This window comes from Poecile atricapillus, chromosome Z (assembly GCF_030490865.1).
Source record: "Poecile atricapillus isolate bPoeAtr1 chromosome Z, bPoeAtr1.hap1, whole genome shotgun sequence".
Classification (NCBI taxonomy): domain Eukaryota; kingdom Metazoa; phylum Chordata; class Aves; order Passeriformes; family Paridae; genus Poecile; species Poecile atricapillus.
In genome coordinates, this window is record NC_081289.1 from 102,880,109 (window position 1) to 102,907,838 (window position 27,730).

At 39.8% G+C, this 27,730-nt stretch overlaps 2 protein-coding genes across 2 annotated transcripts; one reads left to right on the plus strand and one right to left on the minus strand.

The window, feature by feature from the left end:
• Positions 1–1,792: 1,792 nt before the first annotated feature.
• Positions 1,793–4,761, minus strand: HINT1 (histidine triad nucleotide binding protein 1). Its single transcript, XM_058827706.1, has 3 exons — positions 4,601–4,761; positions 2,905–3,009; positions 1,793–2,133 (listed from the first exon to the last, which is right to left on the minus strand). The coding sequence occupies exons 1-3, from the start codon at positions 4,709–4,711 to the stop codon at positions 1,969–1,971; spliced, it is 381 nt and encodes a 126-aa protein (XP_058683689.1). The 5' UTR covers positions 4,712–4,761; the 3' UTR covers positions 1,793–1,968.
• Positions 4,762–8,829: 4,068 nt separating this feature from the next.
• LYRM7 (LYR motif containing 7) lies at positions 8,830–17,055 on the plus strand. The gene is made up of 5 exons (XM_058827501.1): positions 8,830–8,927; positions 10,837–10,909; positions 11,518–11,588; positions 14,043–14,124; positions 16,530–17,055. Exons 1-5 carry the CDS (start codon positions 8,910–8,912, stop codon positions 16,604–16,606), a joined length of 321 nt encoding a protein of 106 aa, XP_058683484.1. The 5' UTR covers positions 8,830–8,909; the 3' UTR covers positions 16,607–17,055.
• Positions 17,056–27,730: the final 10,675 nt, after the last annotated feature.

A 27,730-nucleotide genomic window follows, 5' to 3' on the forward strand; every position in this document is an offset into this window, starting at 1 on the left:
GAGGCTGGTCTGCCTTTTAGAACTAACTGGCAATTGTATTTGAGAGCTAGAAGAGGTCAACTAATGCCCAGTTTTTCCACTTGCTACATGTACAAATTAGAGAAAAGTTTTCCTTCCATTTTATTTTTCGCACTTTGAGTATACCATTGTTTGACAGGTCTCAGAACTACTTGATGAGAACCACTCATCATTTGAACATCAGTCCAGAAGGTATTTATCTGAAACCTAAGCACAATTAAATTGGTTGGTAAGATGGCCTCATGGCTACCTTTGCAAGATTCTTGGTTCGGCCCTCACTTGGAAGTCTTCTTACCTTCCCAAACCACATATATCTGGAAGTACATCTCCAAGATTCCAAGTAAAGCAACAGAAGTTTTACTGTTACTTTTATACAGTATTCAGCAGTGAAAACTTCACCAGTCATGCTTCAAATCATATATGCCAGTGTTGGTAAAAAGCATGCACACACAACAGAAATCAGCGAAGTACACATGTCATATGCCCTTTCCCACATTTGGATGCCAACAGTTCATCTCACTATCCTTAAGGGCCTTCCATGAACTTGTTCTGACAGCCAGTTTCCCAGACACAAACCTTTACTGCAGCCCCACTCCGTCCGCTAGTGAAACTTCATTCTTATGATATGCATTCAACTTTTGCTCAGGGATGCTGTACCTCTGGGGACTGGGTAGTTTTCTTCTTCACTTCTACACAAGTCACACAGGGAAGAGCCACTGTGTTACCACTACAGAACATACTTATTCCGAACTCAAGACCAACCTCCTCCAGAAGCACTAGCTGATTATACTGCTTAAGTCACTCTTAGGGTAAAACTTTGAAAGCTCAGAACAATCTGAAGTACTTAGAGTATTTTCTGGTTGAATGAACTCAAATGGCTTTACCAAACTTGCAAGTTTTATCCAAACAGAAAATACAATTCACTGCTTTTACTTATACACCCTTTACACATGCTCACACATTTCTTTAACACTTTTGATACTCACAAGTAACCTGCTTTTATCAAGGTATCTGAGGCCTTTAAGTATCTAAACTATCTTTAACTAACTAGTTAGTTGTGACTTAATTTTATCAGAAAGAACAGTTGTTCTATATTTACACTGACAGACACATCTGTAACCCTAACTTCAAGAAAATTTATTGTCTTGGAGATCTGATGACTGTGATGCATAAACAACTGTATGTAGCAACACAGCAAAAGTACTATTAACTGAAAGAGATTTACTAACTAAAACCTGGAATCTAAATGATTTATATATATGCATACTACATCATCCTGCTTATATGCCAAGAAATGCCTTGAACATCTTACAACAGTTCAGTATTTCAATTTCAAGTGTTCAATTTGATCAAAAATCATGACTTAAGCACCCATGTGCTATGGACCTATAGCAGCTGCCACTAAGACTATTGTTTTACCCACTCTCACTCAAAAAATGGAGCCTTAGAATGTCTGTTCCAAACATACTACACTGTAGTGACGCAGCCCTTGCACAGCATGTTTGGAATTTCACTTTTTAAAAAAGTTTCAGGAGCAACCTATGCTGGCTTTACCAATATTTACATACCACATTCAAGAAACTTAGAAGATTTCTTCCCAGAAGACATCAAAGTCTGATAAGTGGTTGCACCTTTAGGTTTTGAATGCCTTGGCAAATCAGTACCTACAGAAGACCTGTTAGCAGACGAAAACATGTTTCGTGCTTTAAACTCCAGATAACATAATTTTAACTTCAGAAGTGTTTCCATCAGTAAGGCACACCAGACAGAGACAATTCCCACATGCTTAATCTTTATTGTGCGAATGATGTTCAGAGTGTTTATTATACCCTCTGTAGACACACATTAAAAAAAACAGTACACTCACAGTGGCTAGATTGATGGACAACACATTGAATCTATTTGGTGGTAACTTGTATGCATGCAGTTAACTCCTGTGGTGTACAGATCTTAGCCAGGAGGCCAGCCCAACTGGCGACCACCCAGAACATGGAGATGTACATGATAGACAGACTGCCCACCCTCAGGCCCTTCATTCACAACCATCCGGAATCCATTGGTCAGGCCCAGGTTAGCAGCACACTTCTTGCCAACAATCATTAAATGCCCGAGAAGCTGGAGGAGAAAGAAAAAACAAAAAAAAAGAAAAAAAACAACAAACAGGAAACACACAAAAAAGGGGAAAGGGCAGGAAGGGAAGGAATAAGAGCAGAGAACCAATAAGCCAGTAAATTAATTCTCAGAAATTCAGCCACTGCTCTTCAAATTGCTGTCTGCCTGCAACTGACACTTTCCAAGAAAAACTGTAAAGACTGGCTATGTGTAATATAGGGGGAAAATAGAACTACTCTTTTTTTTCAAGCCAGATTGTAACAGACTACAAAGGTTAAGACAGAAGTTAAATTCACTTCATGGTTGAAGTCCCCATAGACAATATATATCATTCTGGTGGAAAAGGAACTTTATCTTTACCATGCAAAGTTTACAAAATCTTTGAGCTTGATGTTTTTAGTTACAAATGAAATATTCAGCACCTTGCATCTAACTTTCCTTTTCTTCACCTCTGACGTGCTAAAAACCCCCGAGCCCATCTAAGAGTAAGTACTATTCCATGCAAATGATGAAAACAGACATCACGATTATAAGATAACAAATACCAATTCATTTTGCATAGAACATACACAGACAGCTATAATTTGCTTTCTCTGGCTAATTTTACTGGAAAACCTTAACTCTATTATCTCATTAAACTAAAGGACAAGGATTATAGTACCAAAGAACTACTTTGCCTCTTTGAAATGTCAAGAGGAAAAGGGGGACAGCCTGGTACATAATGAAGTAATGAGAAGTACAGTTTGGTGTACAGAAAACCTTTAGAGTACTTACAGATTCATCAGAATCCTCTGCTTCAGACAACCTGACAATTGGCTTCTTAGGAATCACTAAGAAATGTGTTGGAGCTTGGGGTGAAATATCATGGAACGCGAGGCACTGGAGGAACAGGAAACGGCAAATTATAAAATATAATTTGCTTCGGAGGAAAGTAAGAATTTCAGTAAATCAATATGACCCACTAAATACATACTTCAACAGATTGCCAGACAACCTGGTAATACTCTCTGCATAAGCAGAGGTGTCAATTTTTCTTGAGTGATATATTATTCCACATCTTTTCATTTCTAATCACAAAACACTACTTACCAAGACCTGCTGAAAAAAATCACCGCTCTGTAAAGTACCATTTAAAAGCAATAGTCTTCTCAGAAAAACAATATGCAATCAGGTTCAAGACTTATTATTGCAACACATGCATAACAATTAGTAGAGCTGTTGGCATGCCTATAAAAAGTACATTTATGCTTATTTATTTTTTTTATTAACACCATGTTTAATAAAATAAATGGCAAAGAGTTGCTAATCATCTTCCAGTTATGCCTAAATATTTCCTTGGGGAAAGACAGCAAAGCAATTCTAAAGATCCTGAAGTTATGTGATTGAGCCCTATTAAACTTCTGCTCTCAACAGCACCAGGTATTTCAGAGTAATGCATTAACACTCGCTTTGCTTCAGACATTGTCTAATGAAGAGACAGGCATCACTTTTGAAATACAAACATCTGTCTGTAGTGACTAGCTAAATCTTGACTAAATATCAAAATTACAACCAATCAGACACTGCATGTATCACCTAAATCTCAAATTAGGAACTGCCAATAGGCAAGAGAAAAGGAAGCTGTGTTTCTTTATACAAATGGCCAACCACAGAACTTGGACTTGGTACTGGAACAACGTGCAGATGCACAGAAGGCACTCTGCCACCATTAGTCCAAGGATATCTCTGACTTACCCAATATGTTTAACAGCAAAACACCTTCACATAAACACAATTCAGTAACATAAGCATGAGCAGGACTAGCAGAAAGCAATGAACATTCCAGTATTCTTCATAGCAGATGGCAACTGTAACTATTCTGCCATCTATTAAGAAAACGCTGTTTCAAGCTATGTATGATTTTTAAGCACATTAATCTGACAAACTGCATCCTTAGCGAGTCTATACTGTACACTGAGAATAAACCCGTAATTCGAAAGCAAAAAAAAAAAAATCCCTTTTAATGGGGCTCCTCTATTTCAATCTGAAGGACGGGGAGGAAAAAGTGCAGGAGATCTTATGCGAAATACTAGTTAGCTTACATTTTGGGGATAACTGCGGCATTTCTTCTAAAGCTAATTATTTCATTTCGGCCCTAACATGCTAGGATGCATCAGCAAACCCCCTCGGAGGTTCACTGCCAAAGACCAGCACGCAGAGCTGAATAACCTCTGTAAGGCTACTGAGAGACACATCGGGACCTGCAAAAGCACCCAGTCGTGGTGTTCTGCTCGGAACCCGCAAGACCGCTGCCTGCGGGTGATAAAGGTTTCACGACTACCCTCCTACACCATCTGTGAGAACCCTCGACCCCTGGCAAGGAGCCCGATGCAGCTCCAGGGACGGTGCAGGGAGGCGCGGGGCCGCCCCGCCCGCCCCACCGCGCTCCCGAGCGCCTTCGCGGCGCCCCCGGCCCCTGCACAGCCCGCACCTGCTCATCCTCGTAGATGATGTTGGCGGGAATCTCCTTGCGGATGATCTTCCCGAAGATGGTATCCCCACCGGGACGCGCCGCCTGAGCCTTGCTGATCTCATCAGCCATGGCGGCGGCTCCCGCGCGGCTCCCGCCGGCCCTCAGCCCCGCCTTCCTCTGTGGCCACGCCCCCAAGGAGCTCATTGGCCTAAAGCCGGCAGCTGTCCGAGCCCGCCCGGCTGATTGGCGACTTCGGCTGTCATTGTCCCGCTGGCTCCCGCCCACCGCAGTGGCGCGCCCTCGCTGACCCGGGAGTCGCGGAGGGATCCGGGGGAGGAAGTGTTGTAGGATCCGCGCAGGGATCAACGGGCCGAGGTGCATGGCGGATTTGGAGTTGTAGTGCGATCCCTGGAAAAGCTGCTGTAGGCAGCAGTACTGCTATCAAATCCAACCCAAATACCTCTGTGATTTCTTGGGATAAGCTCCTGCAGTCTGCACCAGGCTGGGCTGCCCTTAGCTTTTCTATCAAAGTTTGCAGGTGTTTGGTGCTACTGGAATTCTTGCAGAAGGGCAGTTTGATGCGCTAGCTCTACTGCATGTAAGTAATTTTGTAACCATGAAACAAGCTAATCAAGATAGCCAAGCAATAATTCTCAGAGGGCAACACAAAGTTACATAGCTATCCATCTAGTTGTGATTTTTTTATATAGCTATGACACCAGTCGTGAAACAGTAGAAATGAAAAAGCAGGGGGAATAAACAGCACAAGCCTTAAATAGTAACCACAAAGCTTCATTTTCATGCTGTTTAACAAGACTAAGCATGAAGTCCTGCACCTGGGTCGAGGCCACCCACCCCTGCTATCAGCACAGGCTGGGAGATGGAGAGCAGCCCTGTGAGAAGGCCCTGGGGTTGCTGCTGGGTGAGAGGCTGGACATGACCCAGCCATGGGCACTCCCAGCCCAGAGAGCCAAACGTGTCCTGGGCTGCATCCAAAGCAGTGTGGGCAGCAGGGGAGGGAGGGGATTCTGTCCCTCTGCTCTACTCTGGTGAGATCCCACCTGGAACCCTGCATCCAGCTCTGGGGTCCCAGCACAGGAAGGCCATGGAACTGTTGGAGCGAGTACAGAGGAGGCCACTAAGATTATCAACAGACTGATGATTGACAGAGCACCTCTTCTCTGAGGACAGGCTGAGAGAATTGCAATTGTTCACCCCTGAAAACACTTCAGAATGACCTAATTGCAGCCCTGCAGTACCTGAAGGGAGCCTGTAAGAAAGATGGAGAGAGACTTTTTTACAACGGCATGTAGTGACAGGACAAGGAGGAATGGCTTTAAACTTCGCAAATGGAGTTTAAACTTGATGTGAAGAAGAAATTCTTTCCTGTGAGCATGGTGAGGCACTGGGACAGGCTGCACAGAGAAGTTGTGTGTGCCCCAGAAGTGTTCAAGGCAAGGCTGGATGGAGCTCTTAGCAATCTGGTGTAGTGAAAGGTGTCCCTGCCCATTGCAGGGGCATAGGAACTAGATGACCTTTTATGTCCCTTCCAAGCCAGAGCATTCCAGATTCTATGATTTTCTAAACTCCACAAATAAAATAGGTTGATTTCCCTGAAGATTTGTTTAGGAGGATATTAATACAGACATTTATACATATTTGTCTCTATACAAAAATGTTACAGGAAAGCATTTTAGAGGGAGGAAGGGAATAAATATTGCTAAGTAGCTTAAAGCTAATACAGTTCCAGAGTTGATTACCTGAACATGTTGCAAAAAGAGCAGAATTTGTCATATCTTTCTGGTAGTAACTCTGAAGTAGTTTATCATGGAAGACGCTGAAAAAAAACTCTGATTAAACACATTAAACAATGAAATATTATTATCTTCCTTAGACGATGGTTCTGGATTAAGATATTTTGACAGATGTATGTCCTACAAATGGTATTTGAGCTTTATGATAATTAAAAGAAGTGCTTCAGGGACAAATTTCTTTCAATTATATTGCTGTCTAACCATGGTTATTCAGCAAATATATAATTCATTTTATTCCCCCGTTTTCTCAGGAATTGTATTTTGTGAAAGAATAGAAGATCTGATATTACTAGCTAGACAGACTCAGGAATTTAATGTAAAATACTTATTTAGGATCCAATTGCATATGGTAATATATTTTAAGTAGTTCCATGGGCTGCTGTGGAGTTAGTCTAAAAAGCAGAAGAGATAGACAAGTTTCAAAGTTTCTCTGAAAAAGCAAAACCTTTTTTTCTCATGTAGTTGACTTCATGTCATATATTTGTCTCACCATGTAAACAGCAACTTTTATATTATTTTGAATAGAACAATGAATGAATTAGACCCTCTTTTCAAAGGGTCTAATTCATGCATTCACATCTGCAATAATTATTCTTGGAAATAAATGACGAGTAAACATCACTTCTGCTAACAGACCAAGTCTCTTTATGAGTTACATAGTAAAAAAACAAAAGGTATGTAACGGGTGCTTACAAGTTAAGTATTAATTAATAATGAAAATATTTAAATTATTGAGTAATATTTTAGTGTTTCAATTAGCTTGCCAGTTAATTGCAGTAAACGATTAAACAGACTGTGTATTGAAGCTAGAGGTCTAGTGAGCAGTAAAGCTGATTACATAGAAAATCCTTATGCTGCCTTTAGCTAATGCTGAATGATGTGTTAGTGAACTATAAGCTTGTTTGATTTTCAAGAGGATGGCAATTCAGTTTTATAGATGTACCAGGCCTAGATGATGTGGTCAGGGTGTGAGTAAGGCAAGCTACAGCTGTGGGGAACTTGATGTGAGCAGCCAAGAAAGTGACCTGACTAGAGAGGAGAAATGACTGAACAGAAAAAATGCCTGTTGGATAACACTAGCAGAAAAAAAAAGCCTGCCAGCTTGGCAGCTATGACCCTGGAAACCAAAAGTGTCCTTGAAAAGTGCAGCTGGCCTCTTCTAAGTACGGCTGGGTACCTAGAAAGCAGAGACGTCCCGAGACACTACTGATAAGCATAGAAACAAGGAACTGTAACCTCAACTTTTCTTCTGAAGTGGGGAAAAAATAGACTGGGAAAGAAGAAGGCATCCCAGATAAGGAAGGATTCTGAACTGCCATTGGCTGCTCTAACTGCAAGAGCAAGGAAACAGTCTGGCAAAATAAAAACTGATTTGAAGCAGCAGCAGCAAACATCATCATTTATTGGCCATTCTAGGTGTCACACAGAAACTGATGGCTGTCCAGTTACCCATTTGAAATAATTATGTTTTTGTTCAGAAGAAGGAGTAGAACACACTGGTCTTTGTGCTATCCTGGGCAGTGATCTGAAGACCCTGGAAGGGGGTGCTGGGCAGGGAGCAGCCCCTTGTCCTCACCACGGCTCCCCTCCGAGGCAGGGGTCCCTGGGCCACTGACAGCTCCAGTGGACCAAGGAGCCTGTGGGTAGCACTGCCTATCTGCTGTGGACCGCCTTCATCTCCTCCTGCAGGCAGCGACTGCCTCCTGCCAGACCTTGGCACACCAGGGATTGGCACTGTTTGGATAGCCAAGAAGGCAGACGGGGTCTTGGGGTGCATCAGGAAGAGCATTGCCAGCAGGTCAAGGGAGATGATCCTGCTCCTCTGCTGTGTCCTTATGAGGCACATCTATCTGGTATGCTGTGTCCAGTTCTGGGCTCCTCTGTGCAAGAGTCATGCAGCTCCTGGAGTGGGTCTAGTGGAGGGCAGATGGGACTGGAGCATCTCTCTTTCGAGCAAAGGCTGTGGGAACTGGGCCTGATCAGCTTCGAGGCAGCTGAGAGGAGACCTCATCAATGTCTAGAACTATCTGAAGGGAGGGTGTCAGAGTATGCCGTCAGGCTCTTCTCAGTGGTACCCAGCAATAGGACAAGAGGCAGTGGGCAGAAACCGATGCACAGGAAGTTTCTGTGAACACCAGGAAGAACTTTATTGTGTGGGTGAATGGGCACAGGAGCAGATTGCCCAGAGAAGTCGTGGAGTCTTCCTCAATGGGGATAGATCCGATAGAGCCGCTCTGGCATGTCTCTGCCTGAGCAGGGACATTGGACCAAATGACTCACTGTGGTGAGCTGGAAGTCCCTTCTGTGAGTCTGTAAAGGCCGCTTCGGCTCCGCCGGCGGTGGCAGCGGGGCGGGGGCACAAACACTGCTCGGAACGCCGGCGGCGGCGGGCGGAGCCCGGAGGACAGCATTGGCGGCCGCACCGGCCGCGGCGCGGGGGGGCGTGGCTGGGTTCGTCTCGTGAGTTCCGGTGCGGCACTTCCGCCGGTGTGCCGGTGCGGGCGGCGGGCGCCATGGGGAGCCGCGGGCAGGCGAGTGACACACATACACACATTCTGTTCGTGCTGGGAGGTTGGAGCTTTGTAACTTTCGTAGAGCTAAAAGACATAGACTTTCAGAACAAAAAGGACAAAAAGCTAGGTAAAAGAAAGTAGCGGTTTGCACGCAAAGGCCATTGCGGGAAAAGGAAGCGAAATGTGACGAGCAGAGATTAAAATACACGTCTTGTGAGAGTAAGATAGGGAAAAACAAGGATCTAGGAATTAATAAGTCCTTTCATTGCTACGGTGTATTGTCCTGTCGGTACCTCTTTCAGAAGTGTCTTGAAGCCTAGTTTTGGGAGTACAGTCGATAAGTATTTGCTCTCTGTTAAAGCAGGTGACTGTAGAGGTCAGAGGTATCTGCGTTAATACATCTTGATCAAGACCGTCTAATACGGGTGTTCTGTGGCTGATGTGGGGAAAAGGTTCCAGGCGGGCTTTGAAGAAATTGAACCAGAGAATATCCCGGGTTGTAAGGAAACCACAGAAATGTTCGAGTCCAACTCCTGGTCTTGCACAGGACCATGTGCCTGAGAGAGTTGTGCAAAAGTCTCCTGAGCTCTGTCAGGCTGGTGCTGTGACCACTTCCCTGAGGAGCCTTTTCCAGTGCCCAACCACCCTTTAGGTGAAGAAGCTGCTCCTGATACCCAGCCTGAGTGTCCCATGACAAAACTTCTGGCCATTCCCTTGGATCCTGTCACTGGATTCCAGAGAGAAGAGATTGGTGCCTGCCTCTCCTTCTCTCGTGAGGAAGCTGTAGACTGCTGTAAGGGTTGGAAGATGCCTGAAAATGGCTCATCAAATTGTTCAAAATAACCATAAAAATACTCAAGTTATACCATACACGTGTTCAACATAAAATCACTTGTAATATTAATTTGCTGTTTGCAGCGATGGCAAATATATTATGGACTAGAAAAATTTTGAGATGTTAAAATACCTGCAAAGCAAGAAGTTTATTTGTTGTGTTTTAATTCCATGAGTTTACCTTCCATAGCTTCACCCATCTAGGGAATGGTGTTTGTTCTGTATCCTAAAAAACATTTTGAATACTGCTCGTGAGAAAACAATTTGAGATTATTATGAAGTACTTGGAATTATGCCCTCTAGAGATACTAAAACATGATAGGAAGTACTAGAAGCTTCAAAAGGCATGTTGTTACCAAGATCTGATTTTTCTGGTGCTCGTTAGAGATTCTTTTCGGTCTGTGGCAAACACCAAAAAAAGCCTCATAAAGATTTGAGGATATTTGTAACTCATTACAGTTTGTATGAATGATCAACCAAAACCAAATGACTGTGAACTCTGATTCTCAGGGGGGTCTGCTTTTCATACATATTCGGGTGTGTCCTATCTGCATTGTAAATCCTAAGTTTTTGAGTTACTTTTCATTTGCTGACGTGGCAGTTGTATTTAAGGGAAGACCTTTGCATTGGTTTTGCCACACCACCTGTAGAAGATTTTTATGTAAGAATACTTCAGCCATTTCCTTTTCTTTCAATAGCTGATGTAACCTTGATAATGACTTCAAGTAACTTGACTTCTAGAGTTATTCCAGTTATGTTGGGTTTATTTGACATTGGCACAATAAATAATACTTGTGTCCATGTATTTTCAGTATTATATTCCCATCATGCCAAATAATTACTTAGAATTGTGTGCCACCATCCTAGGGTAATTTGAAATATCTAGACCTGTCTGAGATTTTGATGACATTACATCTGCTTTGGCTGCAAGTGTTCTAATCAGGAATTTAAGTAAAGCCTCTTACATAGTAATTCCATAGCAAATTCTGTACTAAATGGAAAGAACGTGAAATTTCAACCATTTGTAACATGTTAATTTTAAATAACAGTCCTGCAAGCAAATAAGTTAATTCTATTGATGTTGTATTGGCAGGTTTTGAAGCTTTTTAAGTCATTACACAGAACACGGCAAGAAGTTTTTAAAAATGATACCAAAGCCCTTGAAGGTAAGATACTTGTTTTGTGTGGTGTGTGCTTGCTAACCTAGACTTCATGGAACTTTCTTCTCAGAATACAGAGAAAGAGAATTCTTAACATAATCTTTCTTCAAATTACTCCCATAATTTTCAAGTAATAATTGGGAAAACTTGTGTGACCATAGCAACATATTTAATTCAAAACAAAAAAAATGGTTCTTAAATTTAAGCACTCAGCACATATTTTGGAAGGGAAGCATCTCTTTTTTAAATGTACCTGATCTTCCTGGGAGATATTTTTGTTTCATTTTTTAACTTCTCTTTAGTATAGCCAGAGCATGTTTAGCTGTACTAATTAATTCTCTATGTATGGTTTTTTGTCAAGGGACTAATCCTGCTTTTTTAGTACCTTGTGTATGCAATACAAAATGCTAAATTTGGAATCTTGTTTTATTTGTATACCATTCAATTTAAAATGTGACATCATGTGAATTACATGGAAATCTGACATTGAAATTCTTTGATCAGAGTGCCCCAGGAAGGTGCCAGAAAGGACTTAAGATTCTTAACTTTGGGGCAGCAATATATTCAAAATATGATTTGTGTTCATGCTTTAGTTTTTTGTTTACTTTGTTTAGCTGCAAGACAAAAGATAAATGAAGAATTCAGAAATAACCGAGACGAGACATCAGAAGAGAAGATTAATGAGGTATTTTCTGGCTTTCTGTTGTTTTCCACTTTACGTAAGAATATTTAGAAATCAGTTTTGTACTTAAAGGATTTCTAAACACATTGAGACATCATGAAAGCCATGTTGGTTTAGAAAGACTTCTACATGGGTCTTTGTTTATAAATACATAGATACCGCCAGTGGTATTAATACTGTGTTATAGAATTTTGTGCATACAAAAATACTTAAGAAGAAAGTGTGTTCTGATAGTTCAGTGTGAGAATTTTGAAGTTTATAATAAAATTATAGGAAAAAATGTTTAAAGTTGCAATTTTTATGTAAATATTTTATGCTTTGCTAGTAATATCTATAGGCACTGTAGTCACTTAAGTTTCCCTGATCATTGTTGTGTAGGCAAACTGAAACAAATAGAGAAATTAATCTGCTCAGTTACTCACAGATCACAAATGAGTCAGCATCTTTGTGGAAGGCAAAAACCAGCAAAATTATATGATTGATTGTAGTATAGTGTAGTTGTAGTATATGTTAATTATAGTACAGAGATATTTTTGCTTCTTCTTTCCTCATCTTGCTTTATAATTAGAGAATTCTGTTAACTCACTAAGTTAGTTTCCTTTGCTCAATTGTCCCCTTAACACTTTCTGCCGAGTCATTTTTTCTGAAAGTTACTGTGAACTGAAACAGAACTTATGTATTTTAGGTAAGTTATTAACATCCATACGGAGTGAATAACTTAGTCCTTGTCATTCAGCCTTTTGTCAGACTGTATTTACATTGTCACTGGGCACTGGTTGGAGGAAAGTGCCTACATCTGTCCCTTGAAGAAATAAAATGTAAACCTTTTCTTCATACCAACCACTGAATAGTAACATAAATAGTTCTGACCATTTAGTTAGGACTTCCTGAATTTCAGCTTGTATCAGCCTCCTGAAATAATACTCAATGTTTTTGTTACCACTGTCTGATCAGCTAAATTATGTGTTCAGGGTTATATTTTTTTAATAGATGTACAGGAAAAGTATTTGCTGCAATTCTGAAATTTGTATTTGTTTTGTAGGCAACCTACAAAATACACATATGTGTCTTTCTAGTATGGGTTAGTTAATATTTGATTCACTGTGTCAGTGAAAGACATCCCAGCTACACACTCCTAGAACATCACAGAAGCTGTGTCATCTTTATTACATGTACACACTGAATAAACTTGGTTGCAGGGGAACTGAATGAAGTTTTATACTGGACTTGACCAAGATTGGGTGCTTGCTTACATTAACTTGGTGCTATTAGTGTTCTGCTTTGGACAGCAACTGAAAAATGGAATATTGACCAGCCAGAATAGAGAGCTACAGTGTATTCTAATATGACAACGAGTATTTGTGTTTACTTGTATGTACTTGTACCTGTCAAGCTTGCAGTGACATAAGAAGATCGACGTAACTGTCTACAGTATGAGAATGAGAAATGTGGTAGCTGAATCTCAATGCACCAGTTTTAGTTCAGATCAGGAGTGCACTTACGAAGTCACCTTGGTTATTTCCACTTCCTGTGATTTGTCTTGTTCTGTAAAGTGTCAGAGCCGCTGGAAGAATTCCCTTAAGGTCAGTCTAAAGAGGAAGCTGTGCTTCAGGAGCATACAGCCTGGCTGTTAACAGGCTTTCAGTAGGGGGAACTGGAGAGTACCTGCTCCAAGTCCTTAAAAGGGAAGAGCATGAGAAGAAGTGCAGTGTAGATGTCAAGTATTAAGCTCTAGCCTTTGCAAAGATCTGCTTCTGTTGGTATGTGCCACTTCCTAGTGTGAGCATGTCTCCTGAAATGTCTCACTTGAGCAATTTCATTTATTTCTGACACATGTATAATGCAAACAAGTATTAGACTTCTCTTAATGGCTCAGCAAAGCTAGCAAGGGTGCTTCAGCTTATCCTCTTAGTGAGAGAAGGAATTCTAGGCCTTTTGCCAAATACTAATACCTTGGATAGTCTTTAGGTAGTGCCTTGTTTCTGCACAGTTCTGTGAAACCTCAATATTCTTAATTCTTGTTTTGCCCTTGTTTTTCTCTCCTTACTTCAGGAGCAGTAGTGTTGAAAGAATGAGATTGCCCTTTCACTATGGGAAGTCAAATGTTACTGAGGCATGAGTGAGTGTCTTTGATCATTGGAAACTAGTTAATTGGTTTTGTAGTTGCATTTCACCATACTCGTCTGCAGTTTTAATTGGGTACACAGATGTATGTACTGGTGTATGTTACTGAGCCAGAGTATGTGCTCCATGTCAAGGTCACTTACATATCAATCTGTAAGTTATTCCAGTATCCCCAAGGTAAAAGCAGCGTATACATAGTACATAAATAACTGACTAGTACAAGTAAATGACTTTATTGTTTGAATAGTTGTCTAGTATGGAAAATATCTTCAGAAATAGTCACATATCATTCAAATTACTCTGTTGTTCCTCGCTTCTTATTCCTTTTACTAGCTTCTGAAAATAGCTTCAGATGTTGAAGTGATTCTCAGAACTTCTGTTATTCAGGCAGTTCACACAGATTCTGACAAAATAGGTGAGTAAGCCTGCATGCTGAAACAATACTTAAATATGTTATAACTTAGTAAATAAATACAGAATGTGAAAATAAGGAAATTAATAGTAAGGCAAATAGCCTGTCTGTTATTCTCTGCTGAAATTCATAGTGTAAGCTGTTCATTAATGTCACTACCTAGGACAGGTGGAGGTTTCAAAGGTACAAAGTTTCCATACAAATGTTTTGAAGAATGGAGGCTAGTAGAAAAGAGGCAGTGATTACTTCTAATGCCCTTAACTAGCTGTAACTATTGGGAAGGTCAGCAATTAACTAGCGTGCATGTACAGGCCAGTGAGTCAGCATATGTCTAAAGGCAGTAGCCACAGTATCTATCTGTACGTGCTTGCTCTACCAAGTAGGGAGGAGCTGCCTGAGGAGCATTAGCAAGTGCAGTATGTACACTGACCATAGAATAGCTTTTTCTCTGAGGATTGAGTGCTCATTTCCAAAACTTTCCAGCAATTTCAGTTTCAGGTTATGCTGTGTAAGATTTGTGACACAGTGATTACCTCGATGCAAAGTCTGTCATCTGAAATCCTGATTCCTGGTTTAGAAGTTCTTTTATCTTGCAGTCAAAAAGAGAAGTAGTAGGTGGGCTCAGCATACAACTGTGCTGTAGAGAATACAGGAAATCTACAGCTGTTTACATGGTTTCCTTTAACTTCCGTTTATTGTTGTCTGTTAAGTTTTGCACCAATTTTCAGTTTTAGGTTTGGTAAAACATTTAACTTTAAAACAGAACTTATAATCAAGGCCAAAGATAAGTCTGGACCAGTGTCAAGTCTTCCACAGTGGTTCCAGGCAGATAAGAGTTGAAGAATAGAAGCAGACGAAGTGAATTTGCACCTCTTTCAGCTGTTCACACCTGGCAGCACTTCCTCAGTCAGGGATGTTTTCTGGTTTAATTATCTTCAATGGGCTTGTCTTCCATTACTTTTCATTTTCATCAAGCTGTTAATTTTTAATCATTAAAAAAAGAATTTTTAAGTCCTTTATTGCCTTATTTTTGTTCACTTCCCTGGTGAAACAGCTCTCAGAAACAACAGGTTTTTTGTGATTATTCTTGCTATTCACTGCACACTGTGGGCAAGGAGGCATTTATACACACAATATGGCACAATAACGTTTTATCTTTTCATTTTTAATTGGATTCCTGCTAATGGTCACTGCTAATTCTAAATTTAAGTTTTGGCTACCACGCATACATGCTAGGTATTTATTTTTACAAAATTGTACTCATTAGACTCATCAGAGTGGTCATAATCAGTTTTGAACTTATCACTTATTTTTTGAAGTTAGTATTTTTCTTGACCTGTGTGCATTGCATGTCTTAGGGTGTAATTTTGTCCATCAGTTTACTCAGTCAAGCCTTGCTATTTTTCATGGTAAGACATTTCCTTAATGAAATTGTTCAGGATGGTACAATTAAAAATGTTTTCTTCACAGGTTATTTACAGATATGTTGAACAGTGATATGTCAACAAAAATACCTTAGAACTCAGCATTTGACATCACTCCAGTGGATGACCTGATCATTTTATTGTTCACGTCTTACAGTTTAACCTGTGACTTACCTGTGCAAGACTTCTGTCATAATAAGGCTGTTGTTTTATAAAAGCATTGACCAAGGGACTCTCAGGCATCCAGACATGTTGTGGTAACCTCTGAAGCACCATTCAGAGAATTCCAGCTGGGAACTGTAAGGCAGAACTTCCCTTGCAAAAGCCACATGGATTCATGTTCACATACTAGCTTGTGTTCTAGTCCTGTGCGAGTGTGTAGGGATGGGGCTAGGATACACCTGGCTAGGTGTATCACCCACAGAAGGAGGAAGAGAGAAAACATGGGCCTGCAGCTGAATAGAACAGGGGACTCAGTAATGAAGGACACAGAATAGTCAATTCTGTAACAGTGTAGTGGCAGTAACTTTCATTAGGTGCTTTCTTTTCCTGTTGGCCTTAAAAAAAGTGTGACAAGATAAATATTACAGATTAGATTCCAAGACTTGGGGGATAGAGTTAAGTCAAATCCAGTATTCATTGTTGAAAGTGCTGAAGGAAGCATAATACGACTCAGACTTGAAAAAAATCCTGTTCACCCCTGCTAAAAGTTACTGCAAAACTTTATAATTTTTTATGGCTTCTTAATATCAAAATTTTCAATGCTTATAAAAGGATATGGGAAAACATTGTGACCTGCTGAAAGTAAAATCTTAGCGTGATTTTGTCTGAGATATCATGATGCTACTTGTACACTTAGCAGAAGTTCAGATCCTTATTTTAGTAGCTGGATGTTTCATTTGTAAATGTAAGAACACCTTTAGAATTTGAAATAGTATTTTCTATAAGATTATGGTCTGAGATTTTGATTTTTTTCTATTTCAGTACTCATACCCAGGAAAGACCTGCTGCAGGACAACACTCCTTACTTAGATAAACCAACAAAAAAGCAAGAATCCTGAGGAAGTATTGTTACCAGGAAAAGAGAGACTGAAATCAACTCACTGATTTTATTGAGTGCTGCGATATCATCATGCACTTGCTCTGTGGAAGATAGTCATACTTGCACAGAACTTAAAAGTACACTGCTGAATTGTGTTACTTCAGCCAGGAATGTTTTTGATTATGACAGCCTATCAGACAGAGATTGTTTCCCAGCAATCCAGAGTTTTTAAAAGCTATATAAAAATTAAATACAGTACTTACTACTGATAATATTTATTTTTAAGTTTATTATCAATCCTAAGCTTCTTTGAACTAATGAAAAATCATCTTGTGGCATTTAATGTTCAATTTATGCTTTGTACCTAAAGCATGATTTCTTTGAAGTTGTCACTAATTGTACACTAACATACTGTGATGCTTGAGAGAGTTTTAAAAAGTTTATTTGAATAAATTATTCATGCTTTACCAATGAAATAGCATGTCTAGTGTTTTTCTTCTACACATTCTGGAATGAACAGAAATGTTAGGGTTTGAGTTCTCAGATGACAGTACAGGAGAAACCAGCCACAACGTAACCTAAGGATGTTGGTTTAGATCATATGGTTTAGGAATTTATGGTTTGCATTTTAACTTGTAATCATTGAGTGACTAAGGCATTTTCCAAAGAAAAGGGCCTTGCTGTTTAGTTGCAAGTGAACTTGCCTAGAGTGACTACATGAAAAGTTTGATTAGTAAGCCCTAATTATTTGCATTTGTTTTAAGGTTACTTCCTTGGTTCTTGTGGAATTCATCACAATGATCAGTTCACTTCCATTTTAATTGGAGCAAGGTACAACTGCAGTGATACATAGAATATTTTCTTTGTGAAAATTGATAGCAGGCACCACCCTAGGATCTAAGTACCTCACCTAGGAATGACATAGTCTGATAATGTCTCACCTCATGAATCCTGCTGTATCTATTTTCAGTCTCTAAGATGTCAGAATTGCTTATGTGTGTCTACTGATTCAGTTTTACTGGCTGAGTAAACCAGAAAACTAGTGCCTCCATTCAGTCTCCTTTTCTCACAAATCATGTCAGTGTGACAAGTACTCCTTTAAAACTGTTGCCTCTGGCTGTGATGGCCAGGGCAGCGAGCTGCAAATACTCAGTAATTCAAACAGGTCAGTAACCCTCTTTGAATTGCACTGGTACTCCCTGCACTTGTAGCTAAAAAGCAGCAGGTACGTGATGGGAGATAGAATGAAAATGACTGCAGTTCTTGCCATTTGTTGTATTCTGGTGGCTCCACTACAAAACAAATGTCTCTCTCTGTAGGGGATGTCCTGTTCTAGGCCCCTGGTATCGCTTACTTCCCTAAGGACAAGCTCTATGCTATGTCTGGTTTCCCATCCTTCTGCAGCCTGCCTACATTGACTTTTTTTCCCATAAGGGGCATAAGAGAGTCATATGCCAGAAAGAGAAAATACAAGATAGTGACAACAGTAAAGAGAAAGCAGAGCATTTCCTCAGGTGAAATAACTAACTTTTAAGCAGAAATAATTAAAAAGGGGTCTATCAAGACTGGGAAATTTTATAACCATTAAGGTGTACATCCATCCTGTGACATGTTGGAACTGGGGGGAATTCACATCTCAGCCACTGCTTTAGGCTGTGGGTGTAGCCTTAGAGATTTTATCCTTCATACTGATTTTATAGAACTGAGGACTGGTAAGTTTTCACTCTTTCAATACTGATGCAAAATAGGGTAGCCTGTTACATATATTACTATATGCAAAACATATAGTAAAAGACTTCAGTGATGTCAGTGGGAGATAGTGGTCTTCTATATGCTGTTTGAGGGAGCCACAAGTAGAGAAATTTTTCATGTGACTACTGCTTTGGTATCATTCATGTGCTTCAGGGTTTTATTTTTAGTAAGAATACATCAATAGAAATGCAGAAGAGAAGTGTCCACTTACAGTATCAGGCTTGCAATTCAATGGGCATTTGTCTCCTTCATCTTACATATGCCTTCAATACTCATGATAAAAATACAGAATGCCTCACTTGAATAACATACACAACTAGTGAAAATAAAGCACATTGTAAAAATAGTTGGTGCAGTTTATTGGTCTTCATAATGATTGTTCTTGCACTCCTGTGCAGTATCTTTATGGTGTGTGCATTAATATTCCTCATTCCTGCTGTCTTTGTGCATTCCTGGGCAGCAAAGACAAACCAAATTCTGCAGTGTTGAGATGAAGAAAATCAAGATGATACAAAAAAGGCTATTGACATAAGAGGCTGACAGGCCTTGCTCTTATCAATGCTCTTATTCAATGGGATCTTAAATAGGAAACCAGGGGGTATCTAGACCAGGGTAAATGGGAATCCAAATGTGTTACTGAGCCTGGAAGTATCTCAGACTTGGTTGCTGTCTGGGCCCAGCAGGTGTTTGCTTTCTTCAAATTTAACTTTTCAGTCTTGAAAGAATCTCACAAACCTGCTTAATGAGCAGCTGCTTTTTAAGGTAATTAAAGGCTTCTTCATGCTAGTTGGTCTAGTGACTATTCCTCTTCCCCTTATTTCATGCTTACCTGCTGGTTTGCATTCCAGAACCCAGCCATCATCCCAGTTTCCTCTTCCCTTTTTAATTTCACTCTGGGTATGAATCTGTTCTTGATATTGCTGTGATACTGTCTGTGTTCATATACATTTTTTTTTTTAATTAATACAAATAATAAATAAAAAGGAATTACTCTTCAATCTTTTAAATCTCTCTGCAAAGTTTGAAGTCTTAGCTGAAACCTTTCAAGTAATTTCAGGGGCAATGAGTTTTCACTTGATGGCTTAGGAGGGGAAAAGGCTGATTGTTTATAACAAGATAGTTGAATAGGCTCACAGTGACACAACTCAATCACATTAGTTTTTTAGGTTTACTGGAACAGCAGAATTTTGAAAGCAAATGCATGTGCCTTTCCTTCTAGAGTATATATCATCAGTCATAAAAGATATGCCTTAAAGGTAATAGTTCTTTAAACTGTAGTTTAATCATGTCTGTAGGGAAAAAACAAACCATAGAGGTCTTCTGCAGGCAGACAGGATGTGCTCTTGGAAAAGCCTCTGTGTTTGTTCAGATCTGCTACAGTTCAGCTGCCACAGCCAAGAGGTGAGTGTGCTCTGACCAGCACACATTGCAGTGTGGGGTGTGTCTGACCTGTACAGAGACAGCAGCAGTACTGCTTAGCAGGACCTGGTGTTTTACAGGCCAGTTTTAGGTCTGCTTAAGGTAGTCACATGTGTACAGGATTTGGCAGAGCCCATGTCATCTCAGTGATTCCATGTAGCAAAATTCTAAGCACTTCAGCTTAGGGCATGGTCTACCAGAAATTCAGCTGTTAGAGCCTTCTGCCTTGTTATTCTCTTTCATGAGGTGTTGACTTCAGATACACTATAACTTTATTGAGAGCATTAAATACATCCAAGGAGTATTTCTGGTTTAAATACCAAGTTTTGGTCTTGTGCTAACCACCTTTCCTTCTCCTTTATTCAACAATTTCAAAATAAAAGGTTTCTTCAGGTTTGGTTTCTTTTGGTTTTTTTTTTTTTCTGCAAGATCAGGATAGGGATCAAACATGGTGTTAGTATGTTTTCTGTAGCCTGATGTTCATAAAACACAGGTGAGAGATTTAATCTACTAATTGATTTTGTTTGTGTGGGTAGGATTTGTGTTGAACTTGTTTCAGGTGAAACAAGGTGGTTGTTCTAATTTAGCAGGGGAAAGTTAATTCCCTTCTCTGTTACTGTGCATTTTGGTAAAGGAAACATTTGGTTGCTAATTTTCCAGGGAATGGTTTTAAACCACAAAGTAACTTTACAAAGACTTGATCTGGAAGTAGCATTAAAAGTTTAATATGGAAAGGTGGCTTGTATCTTCCTTAAGGAGCTTGGTTTTCAGTTTTTCAGGTAACATGAGATCAGCAAACCTGTAGCAACTTCAGTGATGTAAGTATTTCGTTTTTTTCTTAGAGTAAGTATTTAGTCTTCTTTCCTTAGGTCTTGCCAACTGAAGGAGCTGAAGCAGTCTGAGTTCTGCATAAAATGATCGGCCCTGTTTGTATCATACTGGACTTGTAAATACAACTTCAAGTACTGGCAGTTCTTTAAACTTCCTTTAGAAAAGGAAAAGAAATATTGACAATTGAAAACTAAAAATAAAGGCTGACCAGCTTACAGGAAGACCTGAGACCTAATACTTCCCAGCTTTAGATAGCTCTTTACAAACTACTTGCAAAATTCAATCCTTAAGTCTGAAGTTTGGTAGGCTGTCAAATCTCTGATCTTTAATTTTATGGGAAAATAATTACTTAAAGCACGAATAGGAGCACAAATTGAGTGTTAAGGTTGGTATTTGGTATTAAGGATAATGAGGTGCTGGAGTGTGTCCAGTGCAGGGCAACAAGGCTTGTTGCTGAGGTAGCTGGGTTTCTTCAGTTTCGAGAAGAGGAGGCCCAGGGGAGATCTCTACAACTCCCTGGAAGGAAGCTGAAGTGAGGTGGGGATCAGTCTCTTCTACTGTGTCTGCAGTGATAGGACCAGAGGAAATGGCTTTCATCTGAGACAGGAGAATCAGATTAGATATCAGAGAAAAAAAAAAATTCACTGTTAGGGCATGTCAGGCATTGGAACAGGTTGCCCAGGGAGGTAGGTGGTGGAGTCACCATCTCTGGAGGTCCTTAGGAGGCATCTGGATTAGGTGCTGGATGATGTGGGTAGAGCAGCTTAGGGGTAACAGTGGCAGTGCTGCATTGATGGTTGGACTTGACAATCTTAGAGAGCTCTTCCAGCCTTGATGATTCTGTGATTTTACAGTAATAAAGTTTTGATATTTTCATAGTTGAGATCCAGTTATCTTTGAGGGTAAAGTATATGTAGCTTCTTTGAGGATAAATCTTTGGCACAGATATCCAAGCACCTAATTCTGTTGAAAGACTTCACTAGTGATGCTTGTATGCCATGATTTATATTTGCTGCCAGCAAGAACAAGTCTGTGGAGAGGAAAAGAGAGGAAGGTAATGTCTTTATACTTTGAAAAACAGCAAGTTTAAATAATTTGCTCTTTTTGTAAACAAATATTTTCACTTAGTTAGAGCTTCAGTAATCTGGTTTGCCTCAAGATGGAGGAGTAAAAGCACCTACTTTTCAAATTATGCTTTCCTTTTTCTTGTGGTACATCCTTCAGGTTTTCATTTCATCTACACAAAAGGCTGTGGCTTGAATGCAGGATTAGTCAGGATTAAATAAACAGCTGGTGAAATGATGGCCTCTTGAACCTGGAGGAGAGGATGGCATGCTTTGTGCCAGACCATAAAAGTGGGAAGAGTTCTGCTATTACACCTGCTGCTGTAGCAGTGGCAGCCCTGTTCTCTGAGGTCAGTGACCATGGGTGAAGGTTGACTCGGCTGCCCTGAACCACCCTTTCCAGCTGAAAGACATCTCCATAACTGAGCATGGGAATTTTGTCAGTCTGCTCACTATGCACCAGAGCTGTGGTAGTCAAAACAAGCAGGCAGTAACCTGTACAATACTCTACACTTTTCCCTGTCAGTTTGTAAAGGAAAAAACAAAAAGGTCATTGCAATGCTTCCTTGCTGTTCCAAGTGTGCATTTATTAATTGGTCTGTTGCTGTCCACCTGCACCATATGAGCCAGCACTGATGTTCCTGCGTGGATCATTTATCCATCCATTCGTGCATTTTGTCCTTGGGAAGGCCACTATCTTTTGCTTCAGATTTTGAACCAAAATTTTGATGCTTAGAGGTACAATCAGAAGTCAGTTTGTTGGAGGGTTTTTGGAGACTCAGCACAAACTACTAATGGAAAAAAAGTGCTTTTAAGAATAAGGGAGGGACAAACCTGCATTTTTCACAAATAGCTGTGTCACAAGGGGAAGAGCGTGGCTTTCAGGCTGTAATGCCCCTGGATAATATTTCAAAGGCTAAGTAATATATATAGTAACCTTTGTAGCACTTTGCCTTGTTATTCTGTAACATACTATACTGTATTAGCGGAAGAGATCTCTGATACGGTACTGAGAAGGGGCAAAGAAAGAATTCTTATCTAGCTTAAAATAGCCCCTGAAAGAATTTTCCTTTGATACTAAGAATATGCCAGATTTTTAATTTTTTAAATTTTTTTTTTGGTCACTGTTATTTAATTATTCATGTAGTTTCCTCAGTAATTTTCCTCCAAACATGTTTTGTGGAAATACAAGCAGACAAGTTGTCTCACAGGACCCTGCAGTATTGTCCAGTAGCAGCTGAAGTAAGTCTGGCTTCTGTCAAACTAATAAATGAAGTCCAAAATGAATGACCATAGGAATGAGAGCAAGAGCATTAAAATGCATAGAGGGAAGAGTAAATGGAATAAAGAAATATTAAGGACTAATTCTGTGTGAGTGAAACAAAAATTTCCATGTACTAAGGGGTTCTTTAAACAATTTTCCTCTATAAATAAATACCATATTTTCATTGTTTAATTATAGTCTGCAGTGCAGAGAGGAGGAAAAAAGAAGATTGATTTTGTTTCGACTAAAGAGGAACAGAGGACTGAATATAGAAATAGTTAAGGTAAAAAATAAATTAATTTGTGCTTGCTGTGGCTTCATTGCAGTCATAATTAGAATTGCAGCATGTTCAGAAAGTAATTTCTTTGAGCAGAACAGTTTAGGGTCAATTACCTGTTTTGCAGTCATTTTTCTGTGTAATTTTGCCTGTTTCTGCTTCATTTCAGGTGCAGTCAGTGGGACTTAGATAAACAATTGCACAGTTGCAACAACTTGTGGAGATTTCTGGCTGTATATTTTATTCCTTATGGAGAATGAAGAAAGAAAATTTCCCCTATAAGAGAACTATAAACTTCTTACATGTTATAATGAGAAAGATCATATCAAAACTTTATCCATATTACTTTCTGATAATATTGTAGATGTGCACACATTAGGTAGGGAACTCTTGGCTTCTCAAGATTTCATGAAAATACAGAATTAAATCATTATAATTTTGTTAGGTATGAGAGAATGAAACATGTCAGCTTATGTCAGTCTAACAATATAAACAAAAAAAAGGGAAAAAAGGACTGTAGAAATTGTGAGGTTCCTTTTGCAATGCCTTTATTGTGTGTTCAGAGAAGAAGCTACGTAGAAAGGCCTCAGGTGGGCAGAACTGTGACATGTATGCTTCTCGGTACTGCTTTGCTTTAGCTGCTGCACAAAAGGCAAAATGGAGGGAATTTGTGGCTCTAGTGACAAAACACTTGACACATACTTGTAAAAGGTGTGTTAACTGCCTTTTTCAGATGGAGAACATGTTATGATGCACCAGCTACATCAAATAACAAATCATACTTTAAAGCATGCTTTTTGATTTACTTCCCTTTGCCCTAAGAGAGATTTGTTTGAAATTCTGTTTTAAGATGCATGTTGTGATTTCTTTTGCTATTTTCTAAACCACATTTCAACCACATGTATTTGAAACTACACTTAAAATGGAGAAGAAACATGCAAATGTTGGCACATGTTTTTTCTCCATTTCAGGGCACAACACCTCAAATATGCAGGAGAAAGGGAGTGCAAAACAAGCCCCCAAAACCTGGCAAAAGAGTAAACAACACAATGTCTGTGATCAAGCTCGCTGCAGATTTTATCATTTTCTTCTTGTACAATTCCATTCATTTAAAACTCATTTTTCAAAAAGATGAAGTAATCTATCAAATATACTGTAGCTCAAACCACAAAAGCTAAGTCAGACTGTTTCTCAGGGATTTCTCCTAAGTGTTATTTCCTCTATTCCATGTCAAAGAAAGAAAATTAATTAGGAAAAGACAAAATTTTAAAGAAAAAAAGCAAAACAAAACAAAAAAACCCAAAAAACACTGCAATTGCCTCTTAACTGGATGGCTTTGGACCAGATGTAATATCTGGAACAGATTTGAAACTGAAATCCCATTGAATACTAAAAAATCCCACATTTTTGGAAGTAATTGGGCTCTGCAAATTTTAGCAACAAGAAAAAATTAAGAATTTTTGTGTTTATTTTTATTTATATCTCTTTTTGTTTGTTGTTTTATTTAGAGGACTGTTCCATATGTGGAAATTTCTAAGGGCTGCTAAATAGAGGTGCAAAAGCTACCTTAAAAGTTATTAAACTGGTGAAGGAATAATGTTTCATATTCATTCCAGTCTGAATTTAGGAATAAACCAAGAGAAACTAAAGAGCTTAAATAAATCTCCAAGGCAGCATCCATATACTTAAATAAATGAAGAAGAATGAGCTTCCAGAACAGGCTGCTCTGTAGTGGGTCCCCCTCAGGGTCACAAATCCTGCCAGCAAACCTGTTCCAGGCTGGGCTCCTCTCTCCACGTGTCCTGCCAAGAGCCTGCTCCAGCACAGGTTTCCCACAGGGTCACAGTCTCCTTCAGGTGCATTTGCCTTCTCCAGAGTGGGGTCCTCCATGGGTCTCTGCTCCACTCTGGAACCACACGGGCTGCAGGGGCACAGCTGCTTCACCATGGTCTGCACCAGGGGCTGGAGGGAAACATCTGCTCCAGCACCTCCTGCTCCTCTTTCTCACTGACCTTGGTGTTTGCAGGGCTCTTGCTGTTGTGTGTACTCACTCCTCCATTCTCTGGCTGTGTCTTCTGCCACACAGGTTTTTTCTCCTCTTCTTAAGTACATTTTTCCAGAGGCATGATGGAGGCCATCCTCACTGATGGGCTTGCCCTTGGTCAGTGGTTGGACCATCTTGGAGGCAGCTGGCATTGAATCCTCTGTTCACAGATGCCCTTCAGCCATGAAAACCTTGCCATGCTAAACCAATGCGCCACACTTTTCATGAAATCCATGCAGAGGCAGTTTCACAGATGTTGTAATGTTACTGGCTGTTAACACTCTATTAACATGGGTTAATTAATCCTCACCCAGCAGACGGATTCTGAGTATAATACTTCTGAAATGGTAATGGCTAAAAATTATTTGCAGGGACTTTCCTGGTTTTCCCACAAAGTTAAACATGAGAAAACTCAATCCCATATGGATCAGTGGGATTCCACTGTTCCCACTCCATATTTCAGGTTCATTCAAAAGCTATTCAGGAGTGTGAGAGAGTTTCTTGTATGAAAATCTAGTTCTGCTAATCTATGCAATATTGACCCACAGCAAACTCTGACTTGGGTTCAATCATCAGAACAAGACTTAGACTATGTACAGGAAAGAGTCTTTTTTTCTTTATCTTTTCTATCTGTTGGTCACTATCTGTCTTATGTTTCCTCCATCAAGTTTTTTATCATTTTCTTGCTGAGAACCAAAATTCTCCTTTTTTTTAATATATAAGTACCAATGCTAGCCATGTATCAAATATCTCAGGTGATTCTTTTTGAGTGGTTGATTGTTTCTGCTACCCCTGCTGAATTACGAGAAGAGTTAACAGCATCCGTGACTATCCATGCCAGATAGCTGTATATGCAACATGTAAATCACTGTGGATATCTTGAGTCCATTAAAACCAGAAAGGCCAGTGCTTCTTGTTGCTTTATCTTTGCTCATCAATCTCACAACAAGGAAGAAGAAAGGTGCTGTATGGAAATACAATTTTAAAGCCCCTGATTGTGTGGCCCTCACCCACACCATTACTGCTACAGCAGTGGAAGAGAGCTTTCAGTAAGGAGTGTCTTTCTTCTTTAAAGCATGACTTCATATGAAAATTTCAGCTGTGGCACAGAATTTGAACTGGGCAGCATTTGAACAAATACATGCTTCTGCTTATATAAACAGCCTTATTAAATCCACTGCTGAAAAGCTTGTAGAACTGGCAGCATGCTTTATAAGGACAATTTTCCAATGAAATAAGGATGTGGGGACTAAATTTTTTCTGTCTTATGCACAGGAGCAATATCATTGAATTCACCTTCTTGCATAAAACAAGCAGAATTTGGCATAATCTTCAAAGCACGCCAAGGTCCTGTGTGTACTGTGTGCCTTCGGGTATGCAGGAGCCTAAAAGCAATACAGAAATCAATAGAAAGAATGCATAACCTCTCATTTTATTTCTGGAGGCATTTTAAATTTTACCCTGGTAAATATCTATATAGATCTTCAATACAGTGATTGATTTACTTTCAAAGAAAGTTGCTCTGTGCTTCATGTCCTGTGTGTTTTATCTCTACTGACAATGTAGCTGCTATCTAAGAAGTATATCTAGTACAGTTAAATATATAGTTATGTGTGTGTAATGTATCAGTCCAAAGAGATAGAAACAACTGCAGAGAGCAATAACAAAGCATTTTTCAGACCTTCTAACCTGTACTTGCACATGGCATTTTGGTATGGAGCAAAAAACTTGTCCAAGAAACTCAACAAAGCTTCACACTACAGAATGCTTGCACAGCTGCACAGCCATGGACACACTGCTTCAAAGCCAAGATAGACACTGTGTCAAATATTCTAACTTCCCTCATTTGTTATGCTCATCTTTATGCCTTTACATATGGCATATTAATGCTTTTACAGATATCATCTGACTTAAAGGTAGTTTGAATGATTTTATGTTTGTGTTTGATTTTATGAACCTTATATTTGACACAATAAAGTATTCTAGTTTTCTGCCTATCTGTGTACCTGAGCACCCTTAGATAACCTTAGATGGGCATGAACACATCAAACACTAACACATAGTTGTCTTATGGCTTTCATCTGTGCTCTTGGTTTCTTTATTATAGGTAATAATATGTCCTCAGAGGAAAGAAAAGAAAGCTAGAGATGTGAGTGGAGAATTGATCCCTGCCATTCTAGGTAAAAGCCTGATTCCATGAGAAGTGCCTTCTCAGAGCTCCAAATGGCAGACAGTACTCTGGCCTATTTCCAGCTGACCCTAAGGAGCCAAATGAACGCAACCAGGTGAGGGACAGTTGAGGCAGTCCCCAGGCTCAGGGAAGTGCATGGCATGGGAGCAGAGAGGGATAGTTGTACCTACAACCAGCCCACAGTTGCTGTTACTGGCACTTGGGAGTGGGTTGTGCAGGACTCGGAAGTGCTCCAATTTTCACGGTCCTAACCTCCTTGCACAGTCATCTCCAGGCTTTCAGTATCCCAAACAACGCTGCT